Below are 17,384 nucleotides of genomic sequence, written 5' to 3'. Positions count from 1 at the left end.
AGATGTCAGGGGGAGGAAAGAATATAAGTTGAGAAAATAGCCCCGCGGAAGTGCTTTCTCATCGCTGCAAATATGCATTTAGGGAATTTTTACATAAATGTCAATGTATAGTGTTTGTAGTTTGAAGTGTGTTTCTTAAACCCATAATGCCAGCAGCGTACTTATTTGTAAAAGCGGACTTGTTACTAGATGATATCAACTGACTTGTTATGGAATTGAAATGGACTGTATGGTTCTTACACGGTTGAAAATGACCAACAGACTACAAATAATATAGTAATAATTTCGCTACCAGGAAAATATCATCCCTCAATACTTACATCATACAATTACCGATTAGGGTACTCAAATCGTTGTGCCAAATCCTGATTACGATGTCAGGCTATACTAAATTTAGATTACATTATCTTCACCACACCTTGCAAATGACTTCTACTCTGGTCACAAAATCTGCTGGAGTTGATGTATTGGCTATAAGCGGTGAAATACTGGTTTTCAATTTCAAATCTCATTATTAAGGTGTCTAGTGTAAGATATGCTAGGTAATCGGATGAATTTCTGACCGCAAGTTGAGATTATCGTGGTTGTGATACCGAATTAGCGGAATTTTTCGTACGTTTTTGCATTCTTGGTATCTTCGAATCATGATATTCCGAGAGAGATTCATTCGAATGTTAGGAATGTTGAAAAATATACCCAAAATATAGTGTAACTGAGAATCACCTCGGGAACTTGGTAATTTCAACCATTGTATCAGTAACATTAACCTATAATTGGGTAATGTCCAAAATCCTTCAACATTTATTGATTGAGTAAACCCGCGTTCCGTTTTCAGATCCGCGGTCTTCCGCAAGATCTACACGCCGGCGACCCTGTTTGCGCTCCGAAACACGCGGTAATCGCCGAAGAATGCGTTCAAATCCTGCGAAAGCTTCACAGCGGAGGGTCCGTGGAACAAGGTTCCCTCTACCAATCGGAAACGCCGGTTGTGCATTCCTGGACCGCCGCCATCAACAGAGAGATTTTGAAAAGACTTGTGAGCATTAGTTTAGTTTCGGTTATAACAGAAAAGTCATGTTAACATAGCCATGATTGACGGTGCCATCATTGGTTTGATTGTCACATTTGCTCAGGGTTGTAACCAAGTCAAAAGGTTCCGAGTCACAAGTCAATCTCTCTTTTATAGTTTTAACTCAAGTCATTTTAAATTCACCACCAAGTCAAGTCAGAGTCAAGTCCGAATCAGTTACAATGAAATATCTGTCTTGGCCGTCCTAGTCTCGAGTCATATGACTTGGTTTGAGTCAAGTACCAGTACATCATGCACTGGTACAAGTCAAGTCAATTATTGTTATTAGTATTTTTAATAATATCTTGCATAATTGACAGGACAACAGTGAGGCGTACGATTTGAAAAAAGACGAGCTGCCTCCGGAATCTACGAAGAAAGACTTGTGGCCTGTTTTGGCGCTACTGGGAGGCGTCGACGACGGTCTGCGTGTCGGCGGGCGGTGCACGGTCACGCCGAACAACGCAAACGCTCACATTTTGGGAGTGGTCAAGAATCATCCGCACGCAGTCAAAATACAACTGGACGAAGGCGATGTAAGCAGTGAAGGCACACTTGTACAAACTAAAAGTCTAATTAGATAGCGGCCAACTAAATTGGTTGTCCACCAACAAGTATGCATGTGCCGTTGTTTGGTATAAATCGTGGTGGCAGTGTTCCGGTGTGTGATTAGCCTATTCGGTAAGGTCATTTTCAAAGACATAGCCTTCCAAAGTAAAGACAATTATTAGTAATAAGGACGATATGGCAACCCTATGGTTACCATTTTTTTGAGACCCAAAAAGAGAACACTTTTCAAAAGCTGTAAAAACTATAATGTCTGACGAGAAAAAAGATAATTTGTGAATTTTTTTTGAATATTAGTATTGTTCTGACTGAAAAAAGGCCGTTTTTACGACTCAACTCCCGAAATACCCGTTTCTTCCAATAATACATGGCATTCGCCAATATTAGAAAGGGGCTATGTCACATTTCATAGTTCTAAGAAAATCCAATTCAAAGATTCTACATATTCATGATGGAAAGATCTCAAAGCTTTTTCTGTTATAGTTCTTTGAACCTTCTCCTTGTCAATCAACGTACTCGTGGAAGAAATATCCATTTTGAAATCAATCGGCATGCCGTGTTTTTCCTCCCCGAATGGACATAAGCCTTGATTGACGCTCAATAATATACTGGGACATAGGCCCTTTGACTCAATATTAGGACACAGGCCCATGTGTCCATCCTTTTCAATCCGTCTTTTTAGACATTACGATGCTGTATTTTGTGAACAATGAACAATCTCGAATTACCCACTGGGGGTATTTTTTGTTTCTTTTTTAGACAACTCTGCCGTTTCGTACGTCGGAGTCGAATTTTTGCAAGGATTTTACTACTTTTTCTAGAAAAATAGGAGAAATTCCGAAAATGAGGACGTCTGGACATCTTCCAAGGACACTTTTTAATTTCTTGAAAAATGATGACAAATCTTCATAAAAGAAGACATGTGGTAACCCTAGGCAACCCTGGCTATATGGCGTTAGCAGAATTGAACGATTATATAATTCTAGTGATATAAATACACTAAGTAGATGAACCTGTCGCTAATCTAATTTTATTCTAATCTCTGGTTTTTGTGAAAATGTCACAGGAAAACTGTATGGTGCGGAAGGAGGTAAGCTTTTGGTGCACATACATTCGCCAATTGCCATTCCAATGCTTGTAAGAATGATCTCCAATTTTATATGATCTGTAATTGATCATTGTTGTAATTCTTTGTAACTTGAGCAATTTCCAAGTGTTTGCGAATTCAATAATTCCAATTATAATCTAATTTGGAAGGAAACTAATTCGGACACCAGGGTTCCGCTCACTTTTAGCCTAATTTATGGAAAGCTAATAACTCTTACTGACGGCTAAATCCACAAAACATAATGCTTTGGCATATATGAATTCATTGTCGATTGTTACTGCATGGATCATGATTGTTTCGCCGTAATCACTCGTCTTGTGTTAAAACGAATTAAGAACTGCTAATTATGTCATATCCTAACGATACGAACTGTGAGCCTGTGTCAGAATTAAGCAGAGAATTCTTCGAGTTAATTTTTCGTGCCATTGTTGCTTTTGTCAACTTGAAATTCATGTATTGCTTTTCTATGTTTCAGGGACAAATTAAAGAATCATCCCCGTCGAAACTGAGAGCGTTGCCGTCTTCCGTATTCAACTTTGAGCCTTTACCCCTGCTGTCGGCAACAGTGTTGTACAATTTGGCGCTACTGGCCGGAGTCTTAGAGAAGCCTAAAGAACGGGAGGTGGTTCTATTACTCATTTGTAGTGAAAACGTTCAGTTGAAATGGAATATGTGCCACTATATTTTGGACGTATCGATACATGGAACATTCGTCTGCAATTTTGAATTATGGATTTTCACTCAGATACATTGAATATGCCGGTAGCTGAGCTGATCTGAGGTTCAGTAAGCCAATATCATCTGTACAGCTATGTGCTTTGGTATCGATAAATTAGTACTCATGTTTTGTGTAACCAATGTTTTAGACGGTCTGATATTCTGGTGTACATCTTGCGATTAAACCGTATCTCCTGTCAGGTTTCGGCAAAGGATTCCGAGGAAAGCCTGAAGACTGAAAACGAATTGGACTTGGAGATTGCAAAAGAAATCGATAGCGATTACTGCGGGGAATTTAAAGAGAGCACTTCGAGCATTGGTTAGTTCTTTGTCCTTTGTCGGAAATTACGCATGCCTTTTGATCAAATACAGCTCTATGTCAAAATCAGGCGCTTGTTAGTTAGACATTTCATTGTATAGCACTCGCCAATCCCTATCTATCAATGCTAAAATAACCGATATATAATCTACAAAAGTCTATGTGCATGCTTTTGAATTAGCCGGATGGTGAGATGCAGAGGTAGGCTAGGATAACTTTAAATTTTAGTGAGTTAATTAGTAATCTACTCGAGTGTTTTCATGAAGTTTAAAATGTGGCTCCGGCATCCAATAAGGCTGGGAACCACCGGTCAGGATTGTTTTCTTGTATTCCTTCATCTTTTTACTGGGTTTGTTTATACCTAACATTCTTTTGTTGTTCAGAAGCCGATTCCTTGCAAGACGAGCCTTGCCCCGACACTCTGCAACCTGACAACTCTGAGACTTCTTTCGAAACCGCTGATCCGTTCGGTGACGAAGAATGCTCCGTCGCGGCTCAGACCATTCAGAGCGCGGCGTTGAAATGTCTTTGCGCGTTGCTCGAGTCTAGAAGGTATATTTTACTTCATTTAGTTGTAATGTTCCTATAGCTCATGGGTTCTGAACCTAGGATCAATGAAAGGGGAATGTTTAGAAACCATAAAACTATACTTGGTTCAATACCAGATCCATCCTTCGTCTTATTTTCATTGCTCGCTACAGGTCAGGATAGCCACACCGACAATACATACACTAATAATTGCAGTCCAACATGCCATCGGGTCATCATCCATTCAATTTTTTAGTCATAGGCTACCCGAATTTAGGGGTTAGGGTCCCATGAAGTAATACAAATAGATTTAGGCGACCACACTTGCAAAAGGGTTAAGAGCCCCGCTCTTTTTTATCATTCAGTTCACCCTCTACTCTCGCTATGTAGTTTCAATGGAGGTGTAATGCTTATTTCACATTATATATCTTGGTTGACTTGGTTTCAAGGTAGGACTTTTCGCGTGGACATTGTGAAACTCGCACAACACGGTCTGCATACAACGTGAATTTCTTCTGACAGATATCTCGAACTGGTTTTGCATCCAAAAACACCAAAATCTCCAAAACGGGATGATACGGAAGAGAAGGATAAAATTGAAGACTTTGACAAGGAAGATGAAACCAAAAAGAATTCTCCTTCTGAGGTTATTCGTCGCAACGTTTTTATGATCATTTCTTTCCCTGACAAGTCATTATAATGGTGTATGTGTGTAACCTTGGTCCTGACCTAAGTTTTTCTCATTGGAAATGTGTGGAATTAAGCGAAAAAGTGGCAGGTTTTCTCCGATCAGATTAAGACTTATGGATTTTTTGTTGCTGTTGAAAGCTGCACATAGTCTCTTCTTATATTCAGATTTCTAATGTCGAAATGTCAGAGTTCTAAACCATTCTAGCAGTTCCTAATCGGCTAGATAACACAGATCCCGATGACTTTGAAACTATTAGCAGTTCTGTTGTCTTTTTTGGCATCTGTTTAAACTAAGAGATAGCCTTATAAAAGTGAGCAATTGGTTTATAAGTATTGTGTATACACGGACAATATTTGAGGACTAACCCATACTTATTTTTCTTGGAGAAGGCCAACTTTTCCGAGTGTTGTAAGTTGAAAATTTTGAAAATTTCTCGCTACGAATAATTTATTTGCCAATTTTCTTGTGAAGCGTTGTTTGTTTCACAGACAGACTATCTCTTAACGCATGCCAATTGCTTTTCAGACGGACGCCCGTAGCATCAGAGACATGGTGCAGTTTATCATTTCGAAAGCGGTGCTGCACGGACTGCAGAGCGCCCCTTTGGTTAATTTCACCTCGAAAAACGTCCGCGATTTGGACCGCGCTATTACAGTGCTTTTCAAGGTTAGTGTCCATCTTTCTAGCTACACACAAGAACAATAGCGATTCAGTAAATAAGGAATTTGCTGTAGTATAATATTATAAACACCGATTTGATCTAATATAATATTACATCGACCTTTTTTGGTGTGATCTCATTAAGAATGATTAGTATTACAGTAGCCAGGGTTGTAATCAAGTCACAAGTCAATCTCACTTTTATGGTTTTGACTCGAGTCAAATCGAGTCAATTTTAATTCACGCACAACTCAGTCTAGTCCAATTCATTGAGTAGAGGGTCGAGTCTGAGACATTTTACGCTTCTGAGAAAATGACTCTAGTCAAGTTGAGTGCTATATTTTTTCCGTGATTCGAATCGCTTACTTTAAATTGCTAGGAATTTTTCGGCGCAAAAAATGCTATTTCATCGCAGGTTGGTGGGAGCTTAAAGGCCCAAGAACAATACGGAAGTTTCTGGAAATTCGACGTGCCGCACCTACAGCCAGGTGCGTGTTTCTGATGATTTGTTTGTTAACGTCATTTGTGAGATGTTAAGATTAGCGTAAGAGGCCAAATTTATGTAATGCGTCGAATAATTTTACTGTGAAATAATACTGTGAGGCAGCTTTTGGTCGCAATGGTACCAGTACTTGAATTTTAGATGGTGAAATTTTGCTACAAAATAATGTTGGAAATCTCCGGACTAGCTTTATATATATAAACGTGTGATTAAGGCTGGGCACAACAATTTGAGTATTCGAAATTTTTTAGGTTCCCTAAAACGCTGCACACCAAATTTGGCATAATTCCAACTGGTAGATGTGAACGCACAGGAGTATAAAAATTTTGAAAATTTTCGTCGAGAATATGCGTCGGCACTCTCTGTCAAAAAACTAGCCGAGCCTTCCATGTTTGACAGACACCCCGACCAGGAGGGCGCCACGTAATACGGCCAGTGACTCTTGGAGACGGGACAGCAATGAGGAAAGTGAGGACGATAACGAGATCCAGTTTTTCATGAGGTAACGGAATCATAGAATCTAATATGGGTAGGATTGTTCAAAATTTAGAACCTCCGCTCTACTGGCTGTGAAATTTGACCCAATGACCCAAAAATAGTTGATAATGCCATATTTTGATAACCGCTATTGCTAGTAGGCTGGTTTCGTGCTTAAAAGCTGCACAAGCAACATGTTTCTATCTCACTTCTGCAGAACTTGGTCTTGAAAATGTACAGAAAAAAAGTTACAAGCGAATTGAAGATTTTTTCAAGTAAAATTCAGCATTTTATAACTGAACTGTATCCCGTCAATTAGAACTACTTTTGCAAAATTAGTCAAACAAATGAAGTCCCCTTCTAGTATAAATGGGGCTAGTGTTTTAAATAACGACTGTCAGAACTGCATGTTAGAGCGATGATATTGATTTTTCTAAAAGATTAAAATCAATAGACTTCTGACCAGTATGATGTTTTAGGGTTTGTTTTCACAATACTTCTTGTTGAAAACATGAAAATTCCGAAGCTGCTTTCAGTATCAAACAATATTAGTCTGCAGAAACATTGAAATTATATTTCGTATTGAAGGATTTCAAATTCAAATTTTTTTCATTTTGTTCTCCACCATCATGCATAGCATTCACCTTGAATTTTGCTTCAAGTGACACTTTTTCATGTTTTTACATAGCAGTAGCGACAATTTTTATGGCATCCTACCATCTGGCGCGCCTTCACGCCGTGCCACTTCGTATCGCGTCATGACAGGAGGGAGGGGCCGGGCAAGAAGGTGAGTTTTCATCCTTGATTGTCGCATTTCTATGTCTGGAGTCTGTAGTCGACGTATTATGTTGGTAATTGCGAGTGATTTGAAGTGTTGTATGAAATGTGTTGTTAAAATGTATCTAAACGCATTGTATATGTTCAGTTGGTGTGAATGTGTTGTGTTTGGTCTGGTCTGAGAATGGGCCGCAGTTGATATAGGTTGCATGCATGAACAAGTTTTCATTAGTCATAATAAGGCGTTTTTTACCTAATGCCCTCATGTATGTAAATTAGGTGTTTTCGCACATAGGGTTAAATTTGTAATACTTATCTTCATTTCTGGCTGGAAATGTCTGTCCTTACGAAGTAGTTTGACCTGAAAAATAACTTTTTGACTTGGAAACTGATGAATTTCTACTTGACGAAACTTTATTTTAACGAAATCTGAACCTATGAAGATTTCCAGTAGTTACATCACGCATTGTGGTATAAATAATTACAATTTGTTGTAGTACAACGAAAGATACTTCCCTACATTCTCGGGTAGAAAGTGTCTGTCCTTACTATGTAGCTTGCCAAGAATGGAGAAAGAACGTTCAACAACAGCAATTGCTGAAAGGCAGCTCTGAAGTTGTTCCTACAATGCTGGTGACACACCGTGTTGTTGTATTCTGACAATGTTGTCTACATCACAACCATACTGATAAACAGTATGACATTTTTGTTTATACCTCCGGCCTAACATCACAAAATAGTTGCTAGTGGGGCGGACTGGCGATATTAAAATGGCCTTCGATTGTCGGCACAAAACAATCAACAGCCCAACAGGGGAGTTCAAATGAATTCAGTTTCAGAATGCGGGATTCGGGTATGTTATCCCAACAAGAGTTGTCCAGGAGCCAGGGCACAAGGCGACCCAATACCGAGTCACACACAACTAGGAGCGCTCGCTCTATAATGTCGAGGATTCGTAGAAGGTTGGTATGCTCTCGCAATTGCATGGTGTGTTAGAATTAGTTACTCTGTTGAGACTTGCGAAAACTGTCAGTCTAGATAGTTAATGGCCAACTTATTACATTTTTTAAGTAGATCTAGTTGTAGTTCTAGTTGCGCATTCTAAAAAGAATTAAGTTGTAAAACAGCTGGAAAGCACGTGTTGTCGTTCAACGTGAATCGTATGCCTGCGTTGTCTTGGGTGATGTTCAGGCCGTGTTATTTTTGGCATTTCAGGAGCCAGATGCCAAAACTGCCAAAAATAAAAATTTGAAAATGCCAAAAATAAGCAATTTTTGGCATATGCCAAAAATAACACGGCCTGCCAAATAGTGTATTTCGTTCATGGTGTTGTGTTAGCAGGACCTCGTTACAAGCGAGAAGAGCGTTTGTGAAAGGCAGGTTTCTTAATCTGGGTCCAGCCCACCCATTAGGGGGGAAAGCATGGTGTCCTAAATGGTGTGGGCACAGCGAGATCGAACGGCTGACTGCATTTGGTTTACGTCATACTTTCCATTTGTCGAAAGGCAATTTTACAACCATTTTTGACCGGCTTGTCGGGCACTAAATTTGATAAAACGGGTATCAATGAGAAGCTGCCGCAGTACTGATTATTAAAATCTAAATTATATTCTGCTCATGGAACTGAAATCTCCAAAATCAACCACAATTTTTGCATTGTGATCGAGTTGAACATTGTGACGCAACAAACTGTCTGGCTATTTCTGAGCTGCATAGTCTCGTTTTGCTAGACAGTCTTGTTGCGTCAATGTTCTTGAACAAGCTAACTTTTCCAGGACTCTTCCATGCGAGTTGGTAATATTAAAGCCACCTGAAGTGACAAATGTCCTCCGAAAATATATCGGTAGACTGAAGGGGAAATGATAGTCGGGCTACTAAATAGAATGTGTTGAGAGACAACACAGGAAACTCCTGGAAAAGGATCGGGAAGAAAATTCTTTCCGCGATAAGATCGATGGCACTGGCGAAGTGATCTCTTCATGATGCATGGAAGCCGGTTCGGCCCTCCAAAGATTTTGAAGCTCTGAAAACCTTTTGTGGATGACAGGCAACATTCTTTCCCTCAACGGCTACTGTTGAAGCCGATATTTCCCAGATTCGCTGGGCGAGAAAAGAATTTAGGAGAAACTTAGCTGACCTGAGTTTGGAAGCACTGTTACAGTGCAAACGATTTAAGTCTATTCAACAGCTGTAACAATCAGCTGTTGAGCGTGTTTGTTAGGCTTTTCTTTCTTTTTTTTTTGCTTATTGGCACCGATTCCGATGGATACTGCACATTTTGTGGTTTCGTTTGATATTATTAACCTATGAAATCGTTAGTTTTTTTCTTCTTCTAATTGTTTGTTGGCACTGATTATACGTGGATGCTGCACATTTTGTGGTGTCTTTTGACAAACTAGCCCAAATAAAGCGTTTTTGTGACTAATTCGAGGCTGAAACTATCTATTTAGAGGACGATGCCAAAACTGCCAAAAATAAAAATCGAAAAATGCCAAAAATAAGTTATTTTTGGCAGTTTTGGCATATGCCAAAAATAACACGGCCTGGTGATGTTCCTGCAGCCATTGCCTGCTCAGAGTCATTACTGCTCACGGTAACGGAGCCGGGGGTTGATTTTTGGGATGGACAACCCTTGGGGTAACCAGGGGGCCGGGATGCCTTCCATTTCAAACTCGAAACCCGGTCGTTTTGAAATGCAGATTCTATCTGTACTATTTCTTAGCTTATTTTCAAATCAGTATTGATTCGTATTAGCAGTTATTACTTAATTGTGCTTTAGTTTGTAAGTTGCGGATTTTTAAAAGGACATTAGTTCTAGTTTTGAAAATATGGTAGTTTATATAAATCTGACGCTTGTCGATTTTATGCGCTAAAATGTTGCTGAATTGCGCATTTCTGGAATTCGGTGGCATTTGAGAGTGTGTAAATCATTTGAAGAAGTTGTTCAATTGTTTTAGTGGCATCGTGTGCCATGGTATAAGACTATTAGATAATTTTAGTCTAATTAAACTAATTAGAACGAAATACAGATTATCTAATTCTAATCTACTGGTGGTAAGTGAAACATTTTTATCTAATTTTTTTTCTGACTTTCTGACTGTCAGCAAAAAGGTACATATCCTTGGCCTGTTTATGCCTAAAAGAACTGAAGTCTGTTACAAGTCCGAGTATTCTAAAATCATAACAGCTTGATCGATTGATGGATGACAATACTCTGTTACTCACGGCCTCTGTCCCTGTGTTGGCGTGCCTTTGGAAGTGGCCTTGCTTTTGATCTGTGATTTTCGGCATTTCAGGGCCTGTCCTTCTGGTCTGGTGCCGCCAGTGGTCCGGCACTCGTCTCCCCCGCCATTGCTACGCTCGGAAAGTCCGCAGAGAAATCTGGCGGCAGAGAGTGACACGGCCGGAGTTGCAGTTTTGCCTGGCGTCGTGAATGCCAACTCAGGTTAGTTGAATTCAGCATATGTGCGTAAGTGTATAAGTGTAATTTTGGAAATGTAAGCTTTCCAGCTAAAAATTCTCCGTTTTATAGCATCTCACTTGTGTTAATCTGAATTATAGATAGGAAATTTATAAGATAGGTTCAAACTATATGGTGGTGAATTATATACGGAAGTATTATTAGATAAAAGTTGAATAGCGCAAATATCATAGCTCATGATTGCAATTTGGTTGAACTATTGTGCGTCATTGCAATTTTCCGCAAGACTATCACCAACACTAGCTCAACCAATGAGTGACCAATTTTCTATACACTAAGCGCGTCCTTAACTATTTCTAGCGTCTTCGACCGCCGGAGAGCAAGCCACAAGAGAGCCTAGTACAAGTTCCGGGGCCCGCGCTTCCGAATCTACCAACCTTTTCCTGACCCTGCTCGAAATGGGGTTCTCGGCCGCGCATATCAGAATCGCGATGAGAGAGACCGGGGTCAGCGCTGCCGCCAGCCCCCATAACACTACTGTTTTGGCCACTTGGATGGTGGAGCACCCGCACGTACCAGAAAACGATGACCTGGAAGAACAAATTCAGGTGAATAATGAAGAGGTATGCAAAGGTGATCTTTCATCTTTTCAACTCTAAACCGACGATTCATAATATCAACAACACCAAATTCCGTCCCATGTAACTTAATGATGTCTACTCAACTATTTCCCAAAGCATATTACAGCTTGACTGCTCTAATATCTGAATAGACTTTCGGAGGGTCAAAACTTTAACATCACTCTCATCAGGCTGGAATGTCGGTAAAGGTAGTTGACCAAATTCAAAATAGACCAGAAATTTTGTAAACGTGATATTAAGATAGCGTACTTCTCACAAAATGAAGTTAATACACCGTCAAACGACATCAGGATATATTCCGCTATAATGAATTATGCACTGGTAATGCGACAATCTAAGCTTTTTGTTGCACGAGCAGAATCCAACTACGGAAACAGGCACGCAGGACGGCGCTATCGCCCGCGGCATGAGACATGTACTGGGACAGATGCTGGAAGCACGCCAAAACGCCGGAATTGCCACCAGAACTCAAGGTGCGTCTTATTTCCAATCGTGGTACTTGCGTGAGATATGCCAATACCTGAATTACAGCAAACCAGACGTAATCAGTATTGTCGTAGGCCGTCTTTTTAACAGTATTCAAGTAGACTTTGCCTACTTGCACCCAGGTTTTTACACTGCTTCCACTTTCGTTGAACAGCTTTTCAACTGTGGGATTCCTTAAGTAAAAAGTAGCTTTCAGGGAGATGTTTTTATATTGCAGAAATTTATGGTTGTCAGTCGAATACGATCAGGTTTATTTCAATATGAATATATCTTTCATTTGCATACTGAAATTGTGTTCCCCATGAGTTGGAATTCTGATAACTTTAAACGATTTTTTAGGGAACCAGGCGTCTACCGATTCTCCGGCATTGTCTCGTTTCACGACTTACATGGCAGACACCATGCGACGATTGGCAGATGACAGTGCGGCCACGGTAGATAGTCTCCGTACTCAAGCAGGAAATCTCTTGGCTCCTTTGGTAATGATTTGACTTGAATTTTTGACAAATATGGATTTCGATAATTGATTTGTTGTATTGAACTTGTATAGAAAAATATTCAAAAGTATGTTCGAAGTGATGCTAATTTATCCATGCTGAGAAAATCATGTCAAGACGATTTTCGGAAACAAACTGCAAATATACATTCATCATCTTCACGATACTGCTAGAAAACAAAATATGCTCCCAACTCGGCAGACACTATACTGCCTGACTGGATATTAAATTACTCGCAAAAAGTGGAATTTGTCCATGTGTCACAGTGTTGAAATGTTGATAGGGCCAGACCAACGTGTCGAATCGTGGCAATGAAGCAGGAGCCGTGGATTATATACAAGGATTATTGGACGACGGAACACAGGCGCCGTCTGACGGCACAGGTAATTCTATCATTTGCTGTACAGCCAGTCGGCAATGTCTTGGTGTATTGCTACAGTAAGACTATTGAAAATTCTGTAAGTTAAGCTCAGGATTGTAACCAAGTCACACGGTAATCTCACTTTTGAAGCTTTTTACTCTAGTCAAGTCATTTTCAATTCACCACTGAGTCAAGTCCAAGTCAGCTAGTAGAGGGTCGAGTCCAAGTCATTATGGACCAAAGTGTGTTATGGGCCGTAGTTTGCCCTCCCCTGAGATGCAGCATTTCTAGTTCATGTCATGTCAAAGAATTGCAATAGCTGTGTAGCTGTAGAAGTAAATGCTCCGAAGTTTTGGAAATTTGCCTTAAGCTGTATGCCATATCATTGGAATATCGGGGGATCTGTATTGTTTGAAAAACCCAATATCTGCGATGGCCATGTTACAGAACGTTTACAATGAATTTCGCATACTTTTTTAAGATCAAATGGAGTCGCTGGCGGGGATGTTCATGCAGAAAAAAGACGGCGGTGATCCTAGAAAGAGACGGAAGCTGAAACAGAGGCCGCTGTCTGGAAAAGACGGGAATCTCGACGTGGAATCAAAATCTGACGAATTGCTCGAATTGCTGGGTCTCACGAGACAGAAGCCTGTGCCAGGAGTGATAAAGTAAAATAATTGAAATATTTACATCTCTCTCTGATTTTTCAGGAAATATTTTCTGGAGTATTGCATCCAAGACCGCATTCATTGCAGTATAATGCATTTCAGTTTGAGAATTTTCGTTAATAACACACTTTTCGTAAACTGGGTTCCGCGGACTAGGTTTATGCGGTCTTTGGAAGAGACTTATTGAAACTATCCATCATAAAACTGCATTGACTTTATTTGAAAGATCGGTCCTTATTTTCGACAAATACCCATTCTCATTTTCAGTGCCGCTCCCCCCCGGTTCACAACAGCTACACTGGCTATAGAAGCACTAATTGGTAATGAGGCCATCACCCAACAAAAGATATGACCTTTTCTCAGTCATCATCTCCATAACTTTCGTAATTACCTTCCTAAATATTGATCCATAACCTTTTTATGTACCTCAAAAAATTTCCAGTCACAACACGGGATTCACGTAACCACCCTTATAAAGGTTCAAGAACCTCTGATATAATCAGAGATTCAAATGAAAACCCATTTGTCTAAGCGCGACGTTATGTAATATTTTAAATAACGCCATGGGGAGTTGGCTGTACCGGTACCTTGCTACCTCATAGAATAATATGCCAGGTCAAGATAGTTTGGTACTTTTTCAGATGTGTCCATATTATTGCTCTTTGGGACAATGCTATAGGCTTATTAAGGCTTCTTGGATATTGATCAATCACAGTTTAAAAACATCCACGGTGGAAAATGCTATCGAAACGAGAATTTTTATTTCTAAGTTTCCAAACCGCGAACGGCCATGAAATTGTTGCTAGAGCTGCATAGCTATAAACGATACCCAGGTAGAAAACGATTTTATATCGCAACAGGTTCAATAACCCAGATCCCCTCGGCGCAAACGTGCTGACTGACAGCGACAAGACGTCGTCTCTGGAAGGCAGCATTTCGGCGATGAGCGGTAATGATAGCAAGAAACTGGATTGGCCCCCGCACTATCTCGCCAAGCATGCAGCCAGGTAATTATGCTTTTTACTTCCAGATGATATAACATAATCAGAACATAATGGGAACATTAATGTCAAAAATCTCACATTCATGTGAACTAATCAGTGCCATACGTTCTTCCGTTTATGTACGTTGGAGTCATCGTTTATCAAAATACGCCAACCTAGTTTGTGCCCACATAAGGGGTGACTTGATTTCATCTAAAAATAGTAGATTGAGCTTTCCTTGCCTCGATTATTCAAAATTTCTCTCCTGTTTTAACATAATAATTGTTCAAACGATTGTTGATATACAATGTTCTTTCAAATTTTCGGCTAGTTGTTGACGATTACCCGTTCTGGTTTATTTCGATATGTTCTTCTTTTCTCATAAAACAATGCTTCTATAGGTTGGAATTGAGCCAATATTCGTGTGCAGTGTTTCTTAGGCAACCTAACAATTATATCAAGTAGCCGATGACATTGGAAATGTTTTTTTTTTGAAGCCCTAATTGTCACTTGGGCATTTTGCTATTCTTACGTTGGTAATAATTTGAAATTTTCTGACTTTCTATATCTATATTTCAGCCTGTCTGTTTCCCAAGCGAGAGAACTAGCGTGCGCCAACATTGTGTCGACATTGCGCACCCTGCTGTGTCGAAGACTCGTCACCAAAGTGCTGTCTTTACTGACATCGAGCAGATCGTCTTGCGATTTTATTGCCGGGCTTTCCGCAGTCGGAATGGATGATGTCAGGTAAAATGCGAATCTGCAGCTGCTCTTATAAATTTTCGACATGCGCCGCGTTTTGACAGCCTTATCGTGAAACTGATGTGTCTGACTGCAAACGAAGATTACGGAGACGACGCGGAGGTGAGTAAACGGGTGTTTCATCAGCAATTTTTGAGAAGTTAATTTCCATGATCGTTACTTGACGCCATGAATTTTGACGTAGACAAACATTTAATTGATAATTCTACTGTTGTATTGACTTTGATATTGATGTTGAATAAACCTGAATAATTTAAACTGACACCCGTCGGGGTAATTTTCGGCAGCTAGTAAAGAATTGTAATGAATATTGTATATCAAAAATCCTACAGAGTGATACTACCCCTGAAAATGAAAATTTTATTTTTCTTGCTATTTGTACCATTAGATGTTATCTTCGACCTACCCAAGTTTTGTAATGATTGGATAAGCCTAATTGACAATATGAGATTTTTTTCCAAAAATTGGTCTGAATATTCACAAAATTTGATTAAAATAAAAAAATACTTGACTGCATACTACCAAATTTTTATCAAAGTTAGAATATCCACCAAAGCATGTATCCGAATTTCAGAAGGATTGCTGCATTAGTTTTCAAGTTATAGGCATTTCACTGATTTCTTGATTCCTGGGGTAGCCCTGCCCCTTAAGTTCTTTTAAATTCTTTACCGGTTGCTGACAATTAGCGCAGACGAATATTATCCAGACATAGAATTTCAAATGAAAACCATCATGGTATGACATAACACTGGAATAATAGAATAAGGGCATGCGTGATTTTCGAATTCTAATTTCTTTTGACCCAGGACTATGCAAACTTTTCGACTCTGGAGAGTATGAGCACTGTGATTGGTGCTTTGGCGTCTCAAGATAGCAGTGCCGGCCGACTGCTGCTCACTATTGGTGCCCAGGTATGCTATTTCAAATGACTTAGTTGCTATGTATGGTACGAATATTGGCCTGAAGGATTCAATACAATCCAGTAGCCGAACTGTATCACGGCGACTGATTATGTTTTTGAAAATCGCACTTAGTTGTAGTGTCACTGGTCGTTTTGCGTTAGTCACGAATGAAATCACTGCTTGTACTTGAGTAATAATGCTGACTAGTGTACCAGCTAAGAAGGTCGTCAAATCTTAAATTTGTAATTTAAAATACTAGGCTACCTCCATGTCAGCGTCACAAGTCACTCTCACTTTTATAGTTTTTACTCGAGTCAAGTCTAACTATTTTCAATTCACCACCGAGTCAAGTCCAAGTCAGCGAGCAGAGGGTCGAGTCCGAGTCATGGTATTATGACTCGAGTCCGAGTCCAAGTCATTGTGTTGACTGCTCAGTTTCCAGTTAAAGTCTTGTTGAACCCGCTTTTTATAACTCTGTTTGGCAATATTGCATGGTTTGCATTTATAATGTACTAATTTTCCTCACTTTCATCTGTTTCTGGACACATTTTCAAGTACCAGTGGCAAAAGACGAAATCCCAATAGTGTGGTTACTATACTATTCGAAATTACAATAAAATGTCGGTCTTGTCATTGTGTTGACTGTTCGGTTTTGAGTTAAAGTCTCGTTATACCCAGTTTTTACAACTTTGTATGGTGATATCGAATGCTTAGCATTCATAATATACTGATTGCCTCACTTTTAACATTTTCTGGTTACATTTTCAAGTACCAGTACTAACTTTTTAAATCTTCGAAATTACAATGTAGCTGCTGTCGTGGCCGTTCCAGTTTCGTGTCATATACCTTTGATCGAGTCATTACAGCCCATGTAAACACTTGGAAACACCTGTCGGTTTCAATATGGCCTACTGCCTTACAAAATGCTCTTTCGCTGGTGAATTTTTCTGTAATCTAGGAATTATTCGCCGCCGCATTTGGAGTGTCGCGTGCCGACTCGCCACGCGTATCGGTCGCTCAATCACTCACTAATTTGTTGGCAAACGGTCAGATCGCTTCTATCAGCGAAGATGCTACAAATGAGGAAAAGGATAACGGTGAGATCTTATCTCGGTCGGCGGTATTCCTGCCACTTTTCTATAGATATTCCATCGTTCTTTCATGATATCTGTTTTGGGTATTTTTCATGCTTAATATGCGATTGTATGTCTTACATTAGTGAAATTTCCCCTTTGTCACAGTAACTGC

The 17,384-nt window shown here is 39.7% G+C and overlaps 1 protein-coding gene across 4 annotated transcripts in view; it reads left to right on the top strand.

Annotated features, from left to right (window-relative positions):
* LOC145438037 (putative E3 ubiquitin-protein ligase HERC1) overlaps positions 1–17,384 on the top strand; it is an 82,136-nt gene that overhangs the window by 40,754 nt on the left and 23,998 nt on the right. The window contains exons 44-66 of one of the 4 annotated variants that reach the window (XM_080315399.1): positions 836–1,036; positions 1,390–1,605; positions 2,703–2,726; positions 3,220–3,366; positions 3,663–3,780; positions 4,164–4,332; positions 4,831–4,954; positions 5,525–5,665; positions 6,075–6,147; positions 6,561–6,663; positions 7,327–7,425; positions 8,255–8,377; positions 10,712–10,860; positions 11,197–11,459; positions 11,836–11,950; positions 12,303–12,442; positions 12,744–12,843; positions 13,303–13,489; positions 14,350–14,496; positions 15,052–15,219; positions 15,279–15,336; positions 16,041–16,145; positions 17,095–17,233. In XM_080315399.1, the coding sequence (XP_080171525.1) occupies positions 836–1,036; positions 1,390–1,605; positions 2,703–2,726; positions 3,220–3,366; positions 3,663–3,780; positions 4,164–4,332; positions 4,831–4,954; positions 5,525–5,665; positions 6,075–6,147; positions 6,561–6,663; positions 7,327–7,425; positions 8,255–8,377; positions 10,712–10,860; positions 11,197–11,459; positions 11,836–11,950; positions 12,303–12,442; positions 12,744–12,843; positions 13,303–13,489; positions 14,350–14,496; positions 15,052–15,219; positions 15,279–15,336; positions 16,041–16,145; positions 17,095–17,233 (3,109 nt within the window). Of the gene's footprint in view, positions 1–835; positions 1,037–1,389; positions 1,606–2,702; positions 2,727–3,219; positions 3,367–3,662; positions 3,781–4,163; positions 4,333–4,830; positions 4,955–5,524; positions 5,666–6,074; positions 6,148–6,560; positions 6,664–7,326; positions 7,426–8,248; positions 8,378–10,711; positions 10,861–11,196; positions 11,460–11,835; positions 11,951–12,302; positions 12,443–12,743; positions 12,844–13,302; positions 13,490–14,349; positions 14,497–15,051; positions 15,220–15,278; positions 15,337–16,040; positions 16,146–17,094; positions 17,234–17,384 lie in introns of all 4 variants that reach the window. The other 3 variants (XM_080315400.1, XM_080315403.1, XM_080315402.1) reach the window with 3 other exon arrangements.

This window comes from Botryllus schlosseri, chromosome 4, assembly GCF_051294905.1.
Source record: "Botryllus schlosseri isolate E-star chromosome 4, Bs_hap1, whole genome shotgun sequence".
NCBI classification, from domain to species: domain Eukaryota; kingdom Metazoa; phylum Chordata; class Ascidiacea; order Stolidobranchia; family Styelidae; genus Botryllus; species Botryllus schlosseri.
This window is presented reverse-complemented; position numbering and strand designations above follow the sequence as displayed.